At 29.6% G+C, this 14675-nt stretch overlaps 1 protein-coding gene across 6 annotated transcripts in view; it reads right to left on the bottom strand.

Moving 5' to 3' along the window:
* The window catches only part of LOC143228961 (obg-like ATPase 1), a 54427-nt gene extending 40052 nt beyond the window's left edge, over window positions 1–14375 (bottom strand). For 3 of the 6 annotated variants that reach the window (XM_076460490.1, XM_076460495.1, XM_076460496.1), the window contains exons 1-4: window positions 14317–14375; window positions 7131–7255; window positions 3478–3560; window positions 3031–3091 (exon numbers count right to left, since the gene is read on the bottom strand). In XM_076460490.1, coding sequence (XP_076316605.1) covers window positions 3031–3091; window positions 3478–3560; window positions 7131–7231 — 245 coding nt within the window. In that variant the 5' untranslated portion in view covers window positions 7232–7255; window positions 14317–14375. Of the gene's footprint in view, window positions 1–3030; window positions 3092–3477; window positions 3561–7130; window positions 7256–13662 lie in introns of all 6 variants that reach the window. The other 3 variants (XM_076460494.1, XM_076460491.1, XM_076460492.1) reach the window with 3 other exon arrangements.
* Between the last annotated feature and the right edge of the window lie 300 nt (window positions 14376–14675).

Here is a 14675-nt window from a genome sequence, read left to right as displayed (position 1 = left end):
CCTAACTTAAGACTGGAGTTTTGACCAACATTAACGTAACGCACTGTGGACTCAGAAGGCGGAGAGCGTTTTTCCGATAACAGACCGCGAACCACGAACCCTCAGAGTTACCATCAGAGCTCATCCGGGCCACGTCAAAACATTAACAAAGAGTAGTGTTTTATTCTTCGAAAACAGGATAAGGAATAGTTCAACCACTGTTGAAAACTGCGACAAACCTCGACACCAGTGAATCGCGGATTACATTTTCAACGTTTTGTGAAACTATACGTGAATAACCCTAACACTGTAAAATACGACTTACATTTTCACCATTTTAAGGTATGTACAATTAACTGTGTAGAATTCGGCATATTATTTTGAAATAAACTATCAGTGATGACTTATTCTAGATTTAAAATGTTTTGAACTGCCATGAAACTTTCAGTTGTATTATTACGCTAGGAAAGGTTTTTTCGAAATACCATTTTGAAGTACCTCGAAGTTATGACCCGTAAGTTTGTTTAAAAAATTGTAAAAAAATTTTAATTACAAAAACACCTAGGAAAGGTTAAGACGGAAAACTGTTAATAACAATAAGGCTTTTGATTCGAAAACAAGTCGTGATTCAAGTTTGATTAAAAAAACAAAATGGCGTCCAATTTGCAAGAGAATTGTTTATAATACGTTTCCCAATTATTTTTCGAAACCAGTTTTACGACGTGAAAACTAATCTGATTCAAAAATTTGAAAATAACTATATAATAAGCCAAATAAAATAGATACAGATCATAGGTAAAATTATCTCGCTAACAGTAAGCTTACAATCTTATTTCGTGGATAACCTTGGAGCCTTCAGTGTACCTTACCACTAATTAAACATTGTTTGGAAGACACGTGGTTACTTAAACGGAAAATCTACTGTTGATAGTATCTATAGCACACAAAAAATACCCTTTATTGAAAATTCTTGCAACGAACCCAAAATGTCCAAAGTCTTTGCAAACATTTATAGTTGTCTCTTATCTGTAAAAGCTAGTGTAATTAATTTTGTATTTTCCAGCATTATTAACTGGCTGTTATTAGGTAAACGGCTAGTTTTACCTAAATAAACACCATCAGAAACACAAATGAATTTAAACAATCACTTGGAAAGAGTAACAAAGGAGCCAAGTGTGAACTTTTCTAACACAAAATAAATGACAGTAAAACACGCATTTGTAACGATAGTTACTACAACTAAAACCATCTAAATATGTTGTCTATAAACTAGCTGAACAATAAAAACTAGGTATTATAAGACACTCTTATATTTGATTTAGGAAATAAATGGTAATGATTATTTTTATGATTTTGTCAGCACTTAAATATCACACCTGGGAACATTAACTCAGTTTACATAACGTTAAAAAGACAATACTTCACTAATGATACAAACAAGAATTCAAAACAACTTGAATATTCTTTCTCACTTTGTTGTTTGCTGGAGTAATACTTACATAAAACTTACTTGGCTGTAGACATTTTGCTTTCAAGCAAATAACACATGCTTAACTTTAAAAATAAAATTTTCTAAAAGTGACATCCTTATCTATATAAATATTTTCATGTTTGATTTGACTGATGACAGAGTCCATTAATGAGAAACTCTGGACTATTACGGGGCTCAGCCACATCCCTGTCTCACCACACCTGATTAATGGTTTACACCAGGTAACGTAATCAAGATCAAACGCAGCACGATTAGAAAGATTAGATAACTGGCACCAAAGCTTCTGAGTTGCTAGATACTGGAATAATGGACGATGAGATATAAAACTGAAAGACCTTCACACAGCACAACCTTATAAGGTGAAGGGTCTGATATAACAAGAAACAAAAAAACTAATATATTATCACGTGTAATATAAATTCTTTAACTCTTCATAGAAACCTTACATTGTTTTTTAATAGACAGTAATAAAATAAAGAAAACTTCATCCAAGTTCTCTTCACAAAATAACACTTCATCATTTGCTTGGGATGTTTTAATTTTCTCCATAAAAAAAACAGCACAAAAATATTCATCCTACAGATAAAACTTAAAGCTTTGCTTTTTTACGTAAAAGTAAACAATAAAAATAAATGACAACCCACAAAAATATGTATAATACATGATTCTCATAGTACACGATTCTCATCTCATGTCTCATGCAAGTTTCACTTTCACCACAAAAAATTGTATTTAGACTCACTACACTGCATATATATATAAAAACTAGAAAACAAAAATGTTTGCAGACAAGCAGTACTATACAACCTTCTTCAGGTTACTAAAGTATTAATTTTTGCCTTTGAACAGTTTTGAAGGGATAACACATCTACACAACCACAGCTCTAAAAAATATATATTACACACAAACACACGTGTTATATAACACAAACTACAGATGAAAACAGTACACAAGTGGTTCTCAGAAAAGAATAAATGCAAAAAATACTGTTAGATGTTGTATATTAAAACCCTTAGATATCTAGCACACTTGAAGCATTAGATTAAGATTTTGAGATTACATTACACATAAAATTGGTTTATCACTGAGTGGTAAATCTCTGCTTAAAGTTGACATTAAAATACCCATAATGACCAAAACGTGTAGTTAAACTAAACTACTAACTATTGACTTTGAAGTAGTCCAGATATACAGTAAAGCACTCGAATCACACACTGATAAATGTGCTATACGACAAAGTGCAAAGCTTTTTTAAACTCAGTGTATATTGCTACACTTCAAATGAAAACAATTATACTTCATGTAATTAAACATAAATGTTTATGCAAAGGTAAAGTGTCTACTACCAATTACAGAAGGTCTATCCATTCAGAAAAAATATATATATTACTGATTAGTAACATTTAGTTATTTTTTAACTTTCCATAATAAACTTAATGTTACACAAGTGTGCGTAAGGACTGCTCAAAATATATTTTTAACTTCTTAAAAGTCATAAGATCCAATTTCAACAATTAAAACTAGAATTTAAATTACAATGTTACAATGTATCACTCACCTTGCAGGTTTGTAATAATCACACAAGTAGTCAAACCTAGCATCAGGAACAGGAACTCGACGTATCTAGAAATGAAAAAATATATACATTTATACACACACATACACATATGCTCTACCATTAATCAACACCAACAGAAAGCACTCTTCAAAAAACAAACTGAAACTCATAAGTCTTTACCTTTAGTGACATATATACATGACAATTTTCAACACCTTAAAATTTAACCCAAATATGATAAAGGATTTATTTGGAAAATCTCCCAATATGAAAGAACAAAGTAATATCCAATATTTCCCTTTTGTTGAGTAGTAAACCTGAACACACAGCAAAGAGTTACTTGATCATGTTGCAATATATTTTTAAAATAAAAACATTCCCCCACACACCGATACATCCTTCAACTAGATAATTTAAAACGTATTATAAAATCAAATCAATACTTATTTTCATTTGGATCTATGGTGCAGAATGGGAAGTTTTCTGCTTGAGCTTGACTTGCTGTGAGAACGTTAAAAAACGTGGATTTTCTGGAGTAAAACAAAATTAATACTAATCAATGGGGTTCCATCAGCTTCATTATCACAGATTTATAAGTAGCTTTAAGCCTGATTCTTTGAATAAAACATCTAAATTCATCATCATAAACTTCTACTTTAAAATTTAAATTTAGCACGAATTTTAAGGCACTTGTAAATTATGCTCAATTTTTTAAAGAAAATTACCTAACCGTGAAAAGTTTCACAGACAATGTTCAAACATTTGTGACCATATTATATGAATGTAATTCAAAAGAATGAAAAGATTAATAACTTATTGTTGTAGCATTGTTCTTTCTTTGTTCAGTTAAATTATCTGTTGAAAATAATTCAATGTTCAGTCCATTAACTGATAATACATTCCTAATATTTCTTCAAGATTGAACACTTGTACACAGCCATAACTTTTTATAAGCCTACATAACAAGTGACGTTAACTATTGTAGAACAAATCAACTTATTTGTACAAAGTAACTGGATAAGTGTGACACCAAATACAAATCCCAGCACTTCATGAAAACACACTGAATGTTTCAACCCTCTATTTTGAAAAAAAAAAAAAATTACACACTATCTCTTTCAACTCACACTGCTCTTGAAAAACTTCAGACAGCTCTGCATGCTTCACAACTGTGTTATATTTATAATCTAACTTTGAATGTACTATTATATCACAACCTCAGAACTTTCTAAGTATTCCAGGCCTATCTTTTTAAATTTATGTATCTAAATATAATTAAGACTGGCAGCTTCATTCAGACATCATTTAAACTACTACACTGAAAACACAGCTTACAAAAATACTTAATATTTAATTGTTACAAGACATACTTCTTCCAACATCAGTAATCTGCAATTACGTACAATATTAATTTACATACATTTATTGTTATGCTTACTGTTAAAATTTAGGCATTCATGGGATATTTGCAGAATACTTTTGTGAACAATTCTTGATTAGATGACTCTGATGCCAGAATTCTAAAGTCATTTATAAATATAATACGTTAATACTACTTCACATGTAGTGTGCAGACAGGGGAGACAAACTTGTTATAATTCCAAACAGTACTTACGTTATTCCCATATCTTCATAGGCTCATGTTTAACTGACACTGTATCTTACTCTTTCCCCAATTAACGAATGCAAGACATTACGTCATTGTAATGAAACTTGTTCTGAATCAACCAGAAAGTTGAATTGTAAATGATGTATGATATAGTTTAGATATTCTTAATCAGTTTATGGAATTTTTAAAATACTGTTTTGCTTTCCTAAAAATGGAAGAATTAGAATTAGTAAAAACTTAGAAAAAAGAATGAGGTTTCCTTGCAACACCAAGTTGTTTGCTGGTAATTTATTTATTACATTTTCTAAGAAGAGTTTAGGGAAACTGTTCTTATTCAGAGTGTCCTGTAGAAATGTTATTTTTGAATGAAAGGTACAGAAGTTTGTATGAATTGTTTTAGATTTTGTACAAGGCTGTCAAAACACTATAGATACCACAAAAGATTTTCTAGCAGTAAACTGGTTATTTACAAGGCTAATCTAAGCATACAGAAAAGTAAATTTTAATCTTTGTTTTACAAATCTATTATTCAGTTACTTGTACTCTGTTCTTTTTCTTTCACATTTTTTCATTATCTCATTGTATCACAATTAAGAATACCTTGATATCTTTAATTACAGGTTACGAATGACAGTAAATGTGTATTCTGAAAAGTTCGAATATTAGATACATTATTGTGGTCTTCCTGTTCTTCATTTTCATATTAAAGTAGGTGTGCATTCATTAGAAAGATTCTATTTTGAATGTAAAGGTTATTTTATTATTCTATATAACATTTTTTAATGTAAAAACATCAGATTTTTATAATTTTAAAGAAATACTCAAAAGTAACAGTCAATTGGTAATTAATACAAAAATATGAAATTCACTAATTTTTTATCCATAACATATTTTTTGAAAGTCGCTCTATCTTGCTCACTTAGCTAAGTAGTAGACCACCACCTAATATAAACTTAAAATGCATGATATACCTTTCCAAACAAACACGGGTTTTGAAAATTCAAACACTTCACTGAATCTCAAGTTAATTCACATGTACTATTTCACCCACCAAAACTTTCAATGAAACATGTATATATATTATTTGCAAAGCAAATGAGTGTTCACTAACTGCCACTAAAAGTATTTATGATTAACAGTTTCAATATTTTAATTTTTTATACATTTGATATTGTATAAATCAGTTGAAAAACAAAATCTCAGGAAATTCACTAAACATACATGCAAACACACTAAAATATCATAAAAAGAAAAATAACTGGAAAATGGTAACACCACGAACTAGTAGGCTTAGCAGTTTCACACTGAGGTTCTATATTTTAAATTATTATGTTGAATTCAAGAGACAGCAGACTAATGCCTAAAATTAATTGAATAACAGTTGAAAATCTCAAGAAATCTTCTGACACTAGCAAATGCACTAAAATTTCAAAAATATTAGGAATTCCCCATTGATGGATGCATTTTCCACTGCCTTCATTAACAGAGAAATATTTAAAATTCTCATTTAGTCTGTTTCTATACAGTCTTGGTAAAAACGTGCTCCAGAAAACCATTGAAATTGTTTAATTCTAGTTGCCTTTGGTAACAAATATCTATACCCTGTAGGACATTACTGCAACTTAAAAATTGATAGGCTCAATGACGTTAATGTCCTTTACTAGTCCAGTGGATGATGTCTGTGTTCCAACCAACAAATACTGTTCTCAGTTCTATCCATTTGTGTAAGAGTTTAGTTCACCACAGTCCTGATTCTTTCACTTAAATGGTAATGGAAATTATCCATTTGTGTACACAAATATTCACACTATTTTCATTTACTGTGTTGCTGATAAAAATTGTTTTCAATTGCCATCAGATGTGTCCGATCTGTTTATTTTCACCCAGCTTGAAATTCAGCTGGTTTTGAAATTCAAAATACCTATTTTGTAAACTTCCTGCTCAGCCCTCCTGTTATTAAATAGACCTATCTGATACTTGAATGGAAATCACTATCTAAAAATACCACAATAATGCTGGTGTCAGCTGACAAACTTAGCAGTTAGGATTTTATTTTTTACTTCCATATATTTAGTTAAATATATAGTTATAAAATAAAATGAAATAAAAGATAAAACAATCCAATGTTTCAAAAAGACCAGTTTTGAAACCAAGGAAAAGGTATGTAAATAATGTTAATGACTATGGTTGGTAAAACAGTTTTAACAAACCAAATTCAAACCCACAAATTTTAATCATATGAACTTTTCATCACAAAATGAAATCAAATATAAAGAAATGGTGTAGAGTTTGATTTTCCATCTCACTAATGTTTTATTTTACACATCCAAATGTACTACATTCATTAAAGTACAACAAACAACCTAACCATATTATACTCATCAAAAGACAAGTGATCAAAATAACACAAAAATTTTTACATGCTCTCAAAATATTGAAATCTTAACTTAATAAAAGTGTTCCATACAATTAAATCTCATGGTTTATTTACCCAACATTTGGGAGTCCTACAATTCCAACTTTTAAATTTGTTCCTACTCGTCCAATGAGTAGAGGTTTACCAGTTTCAGAGTCTTTTTTCTTTGGTGGCATATTTTAAGTAGTTTTCTGACACTCCTGCAAGATTTGAATTATAACTTTAATTAAGATAAAGCACCAATTTTATATAAAAATATGCTGCATATACAAACTGGAAAATTACACATCATCAATGATGTCACAAGATATGATTAGCACCTTTAAATAACCTTTACTAATCTGAGTTATTTCCTTTATTCTAAGCAGATCTTAAGATAAGTTATATTCTATTCTTTCTTTAAGATTAATTAATAGTATTAGTTATTACTTTTATTATTATATATTATTTCATATTACTCACTTAGTTTATTATTTAGGACTAATCTAAATCTCTTAAACTAGTTGAGCAAAGCCTAACTTTTACCACAGTGCAGATAAACACTGTTGGTTGGAATATACATATCTATTTTTAATTTTTTATTTTTTCTAATTTATTTTTTATTATTTTATTATAATGATTCTTTTCCATGATTAGCTTAGATATGGATTCAGGATAATCACAAATCTGTGAGCTACCCAAACCTGTAATTAACTATGCTCATTACTAGGTATACATGTGCAACTAATATTAATCATTACTTGGGTGTCCTAAGCTGTTCTAAGTTTTAAAGGAATGATCTGTTTAATACCATAAAATAAATCATTACAAAAAACTGTTACTGACTCATGGAATAACTTTAAGAAATGTGACCATAAGCATAAACTTCTGGGCTATATCCACATGAACTTAAGTGAAGGTGTGACCCATTATTCAGAAAACATCCAACAATCATATTACTTAAAATGCTCAAGTTAACATGGTTATAAAGAAAAAAGGAAAACAAGAATAAAGCATAAAATTCACAAAAGAAAAATATAAATAAAAATTAAAAATTAATTCACCAAGAAATAAGAAAGTACTAATTTCAAAGAAACTACACACACAAAAGGTAAAAAAATGTGAAGATAAAACGAACTTTAATGTATACCTGAATTTTCTATAGTAATTCTTCAAATACATCTGTATGACAAATATGAAATGCTTATCAAAAGTGATGAATAGTTTAAGTACTACGACTCACATTTACAGGACCACTGTAATACATATTTAATACCTAAACTACTGTTTCACACATTTTTAGTTTAATAATCATTACTACTATAATGCAAATTTAATTTCTTTAAGAAGTCACAAACTGTAATTAATAAACATATTTATTTACATGCAGCAATATAAATCAAAGCCAAATTCGGGATCTGCTTTCAGGGAATCCCAGTAAAAGTTTTTACAAAACACACAATATCCTTAAGTGGTTAAATGAAAAGTTTTATATTTGTGCAAGTTACAGGGTCAAGGAACTAAGATGTTGATGAGTTCAGCAGTTTAGAAGAAGGGATATTTGGGAAATCCCTGGCTTCCCCAAGGGGGGAATACACACTGAACCTTGTTACTATTATGATGCAAGAGGTAATACAACTTAGTATGTATATTTAGTAATAATCATAAGAAGTCAAGAGATATACTGTAATCATTCTTCTGTACATATCATTTGTTAGGCCTTACTTAGGATACAGAGTAAAATTTTTCAAAGAAATGATACTGACTTAATGGGAAGGATTCACAAAAAAAAGGCTATGAGGATATCTTTAGACATGAGTTATATAACAGAAATGAATTAAGATCTATGAACTTATTTTCTCTTGAGAAAAGAGAGGCAAGATATGGTCTTATGGAAGTTTATAAAATTATCTAAGGAATGATAAACACCCACAACTTCTTTATAAAGGATACAAGCTTAAGATATGGAAAAAAAAAGAGAAGATAGACTCCAGTTAAAACAGTTTGATTGATTGTCTTACAGAATCAGCTACATCAGGAGTGGTGAAGAATGGCACTATATAATATTTTAAGAGAGGAATAAATGATTTCTCAAAAATATGAGGTGAAGTTTGCTTTTCTCAAGAATGGATGCAAGAAGGACAGCCTTAAAATATCAACTAGTTCCTTGTTATTCATATATTATTTTAGGCATAATTTTACTATGTATACTAACTTTCCAGAAAGTGTTTTCCCACTTTTGTTTTTTAAAACCAGATTTACTTTATTAAATACTTAAGGTAAACACCATAAAGTATTGTTTGCAATAAAGTCAATTACAGGCCTTTATGAAGCAAAATGATTTTCTTATTAAGCAGTTTTTCTTTACACAAAAATAAAAAGCACATTTTTATTATACTTTTGGTATTTTTAAACAAAAGTAAATGTCTTAATCTATAAAGTTAGTCTGTAAATCACTAATCTCATTGGCTTATCCTTGTAAAATCCTTCACTCCCACAAGTTTCTTCTTCTAATGCTCACAACTACAGTTTCCAGATTCTGCTCACACTTTCAATTCACACAGTTGTAGCTGTTCAGGTTTTCATCTTAGAGAAAATAGAGATTACTGTTTAAAGTAACATCTTTAACTGTTTGATCCATTGCAAGCTTTTTTGTTGTTGCTATTTTTTACCTTACTGTACATCTTCCAATTGTATGTACAAAAACCTGCAGTAGATGGAGAGCTTGATCTTCACGAAGCAGCCTTATGTAACTGTCAACACTAAGAAATCCTTTCCTCTATATTATAGATGTTGAGGTACAAGTTGACTTCCATGAAGCTTCTGTAGTCCATAATCAACATCCAACTCTTGATTCTACCAAATCTAATAAAATAAGCTCTGGATCTGTATTGGGAGTATTTTTCAGTGAATTTCATGATAATATCCATGGCTTCAATATGTTTCTTTTCTGTAAGTCTTGGCCTCTATACTCTGATGCATTATTAGCACAAGTCTGAATATACAAAATGCATCTGTCATACCATGGGACAAGTAACTGACCAATGAATCGAAAGTTCACTAGCCAACCAGAAATTTGGATGTTAAAAGAAATCCATTTGAACCGAGCAACTAACTCAGTAAACTACCTATAACCATCAATTACATTGTTTAGTATAACACAAAACAACCAATTCATTGACTATAATTAAATCAACTAATGTCAAGAAAATAATCAACTAATCAAAACTTGTTTCCAATCACAGCTATTTTTTTATTATTTTAACTATGTACATCTTATGCAAGTTTAGTTATGTAGTAGAATGCATTCCACTAACTGCTCAGCTCTAACATCCTCAATATTCCAGATAATCAATCACATTCTTTCTTGTATAACTAATCCTTATAAGAATGTACTGTCACATATGGAATACAAGGAACTATTGGTCTTTTAATAATATAACATGGAACCATTTGTTCATTATGATAATGATGCAGAGACTTACACTGCAATAACAAATAATATTACATACAGATAGCATGGAACCTTTTGCTTATTATAATAATGTAACATCACATGCAGATGCCATGAAACCATTTGGTGCTTATAACAACATAACATCACGCACAGACAAAATGGAACCATTTGGTGCTTATAACAACATAACATCATGCACAGACAAAATGGAACCATTTGCTCCTTTATAACTGTCCTTGCACACCAACCATTGAAAAATGTAACCCATGTTTTATTTTACACAAAATATTTGATTTTTCCTCCTAAACTCTTACAAAGTGCCAGTCTACATTACTGCTGATAGCAAATCATTGCACAAACTAATTATATTGTATAAAAAATAAAACTTTCAGTTGGAGCCTAACTTGTATTTCCCAAATCTTAAACTGGTGTCACTTCATCTTATTGTACTAACAATACAAGTACAAAGAAATCATAGGCTTTTATTCCTTCGAGCTCCTAAATAATATTATAAACATCCATATGGTTACCTCTTACTCTTCTTTTCTTAAGAGAAAATAAGATTAAAAACATTAATCTGTCCTTCTAAGATAACCCTCCCATCCCTGACAACTTCTGAACTCTTTTCAATAAGTCAATAATAGAGACTGCTAGGATCATAGATTTTTTTTGCTTGGGCCAACTTTCCATGTAAGTAATCACAATATAAAGTTAATATAGTTCCTTCTTCATATTTAAAGACTCTAGCATGTGTAAGAAACACTGGAATCATTGTGTAATTTATGAAAAAAGGAGCTACATCTATACAAAGATTTCAGTAATACACACTATAAAAAAACAATAGCCATGTAGGAAGATACTAGCCCCATCCCACCTAATAGAATATAAGTATGAAAAGATAGTCATAAAAAAAAAAGTATACTACTGTAGAGTTCTCTTAAGTACAATTTCTGTTATTAAACAAATATGAAAATGTTAATATTTTAGTCAGAAATATTTAACACTTTTGGTCCTATTCGCTAATAAGACTTACACTGCATAAAATTACAGAAAATTCTATAACTAAAGCTTTAAAAATATATATAGCATAATGTTTTGGAATGACATGGGACCTATAAAAAGTCATTTAACAAAATTTAGAATTTTATTGGTTAGTCAACATGGTTTCACAAAGGGAAAATCTTGCCTTATAAATCGTTTGACATGTTTTGAAAATATTACTTCCAATATAGATGAAAGTACGGGTGTAGGTTTGGTAAACCTGGATTTAAAAGACTTTCAAAGAAACTTATCTCTATAGGTAAGGGGAATAAATTAACTAACTGGAAAGAAGAGTGGATTGATGGAAGAAACCAGAGGGTTCTTATAAATGAAATTCAGTCAAACTGGATTAATGTAACAAGTGTGATACTTCATGGTTCAGTGTTAGTACTTTTGATTTTTTTTTCATTTATAAAAATGACAAAGATCAAGTAATGTTCAATAATTATTTAAATTTTCTGATGATATTAAAGTTCCGAGTGTTGCTAACTATGAAGAGGATACTACTGCTGTACAAAAGGATTTGGATTATTGGATGAGTTGGGCAAAAAAAATTAGTAGATGATTTTTAGTTATATTAGATGCATGGAAGATATCACAATTCAAAATATGAGTATAATCTTTATGGGAATAACTTGAAGAGTGTTATGGAAGAGAAAGGTGTCAGTCATTTAGTTCATTAGTCTCTTTAGCCATCCTTGCTGATGTTAGTGACTGAGTAAATAGCATTTAGGTTGTAACTATTAAATGAGAGCTATCAAAATGATACCTGGGGTAGAAAAGTTAAGATCTCTGAAATTTTAAGAAGGGATATAATGTGTTTAAGACTGATAAAGGGATTGATAGTGTTAACGCATCATTTTTTTGTTAATTTAATGGTAAGAATGGTCAGAAATCAATATCTATTGAGACAGTTTTCCTCTTTTAACAGGGTGGTTAGCATTTGAAATGAATTACCTTCAAACATAGATGCATTTAATTTAAGAAAAAGTTTGATAATATTTAATTGCTACTCAAAGCTTTGAGTATTTTTTTGTTTTGTTTAATAATGTGTATTCAAACAATTGACTTAGCTATGGTAAATTAAGATAACTTTCTTCAGTTTGTTTTTAACTTATTTGTATTTTTTGACTAAATATATACTTATGTATATATATTTCTCATATGCTAATATATGCATAGTTTAATACTTTGATATATTACATGCCTATTAAATCCAATATTAATATACAGATATTAACAGGCTTTGAAAGACAAAACATAGCAAAAAATCTTGGTTATCATGCTAAAGAAATTGTTTTACAACAAAAAAGTTACTTAAATTATCAACCAATACAACAGGAATCACTCAAAGTTGTGAGAGTTCCATCCTCAAACATTTCTATGGAAGAATTAAATGGATTGCAAAGTTAACAAGTAACAAAAACTGGATTAACTATTAAAATAAATAAGGCACTTCAAACACTATTTCCCTTTACATAGCTAGGGCAAAAAAATATGATAGCTTATAATGTGATATTTTTACCTTTAAAGGTGATAAATGAAAAGATTGTACAAAATCAAATGCAACTAACAAGAATCTACCATCATAATGTTAAAACCAGCAGCCACAATTGATATTTAAAACTACAAATCCCACACTTCAAACTGGTTAACCTTTGATGAACAAAGCCATTAATCATATGATACAGCATTTCCTCCCTCTTAGCTACATTTCTTTAACTTCACATGTCAATGCACAGTTGTAGAAATTGAGAACTATCAGATTATACAGAAAAAACAAAAAGTGTTTGGTTATAATTTAAAGTCTTTTCAGGGTGACCAAAATGTCATAGATTTTCACTCTGGAAATCTGATAAACCTAGTATGGTAACAATTTCCATAAATTTCTTTCTTCTAATTATATATTTTCACATAAAACTTGTTGTAACCCTTACTTTTATGCTTCAGTTTTCATGCTTAGCACCAACACTGACAATCAGTATAAACATACTTTATACACTAAGAAAACCAGGGAACGATTTTTTTAATTATCTAGACCAGTGTTTAAATTGATTTGGAAAAGGTGATGGTAAGCATACATTTAGAGAAAGATGGGAGATGACTAATGTTGAGCTTAAATATACCTACGCTATATATGCAGAGACAATGAAGTAAAATGTAGTTTTGTGCAAATCCACATTGGATGGAATGTATTGCAGCATTGTACCTTTTTTAGTTTGTTTTTTTCAGAGTGCATTCTTATCACTGATTATCATCATAAATGGTTCAATACGTATGGTACTAGTTATAACATTAACAGTAGTACTAGTATATAAAGTACTTCAGTATTAAGTATAAAGTACTATTGGTATTACATTAGTGATTAGTACTATATACGAACTACAGTACTTCAAAATTAAACTCGTCCATATGAAGAATACGTCTCTAAAAATTAATCATTAGTTTCCATCAAAACCTTCACATTTTATCTAACTGGTTCAGGTGATGTCTAATATACATTAATAATAATATTACCAGTTAAAAGATAAGTTTACCAACAAAATTGTTTTAAATTGCACGTGTTCTATACTAACGTGTTAGGCTTAACATGTGCTGAAAATAGCTGATTCTTGCAAGTAAACCACACATACCTATTCCATTTATACAAACTAAAATAACCACATAAATTGGGATGAACGAATAAATTTATGAATAAAATAAAACTCCAATGCCAAATAAAAAGAATAAATATAAATCAGATTGAAAAAAATGCCTAAGATAACTTGTAATAATAATACGAACCGCAAAGTGAAGTCATACATTAGCGCCCTCTTCTCAAGAAAAAATATTAAACTTTTAAATATATTATAGTATTTAATAAATATTTTCATGCAACTTCAGTAAATACTCACAAATTAAGCATTTTTGCATATCTTTATTCTGATGGTAATCATACCATATATAGTCTTTCAAATATTTAGTCATGAAATAAAAACTGAAATAGCGAAATAAATAACAAATAAACAAATCTAACATGGAGGTTGGCCTCTCGAATGGGCTTCTTTTGATTGTCGTGGAGGCAGTAAATCTAAGTAAGTTTAAGAGTTTGATTGTTTTGAATTTCGCGCAAAGCTGCTCAAGGTATATCTGCGCTAGCCGTC

The sequence above is a fragment of the Tachypleus tridentatus genome, chromosome 10 (assembly GCF_004210375.1).
Source record: "Tachypleus tridentatus isolate NWPU-2018 chromosome 10, ASM421037v1, whole genome shotgun sequence".
In the NCBI taxonomy this organism is placed as follows: Eukaryota; Metazoa; Arthropoda; class Merostomata; order Xiphosura; family Limulidae; genus Tachypleus; species Tachypleus tridentatus.
Note: the sequence above shows the minus strand (reverse complement) of the source record. Positions and strands in the feature narration are given on the sequence as shown.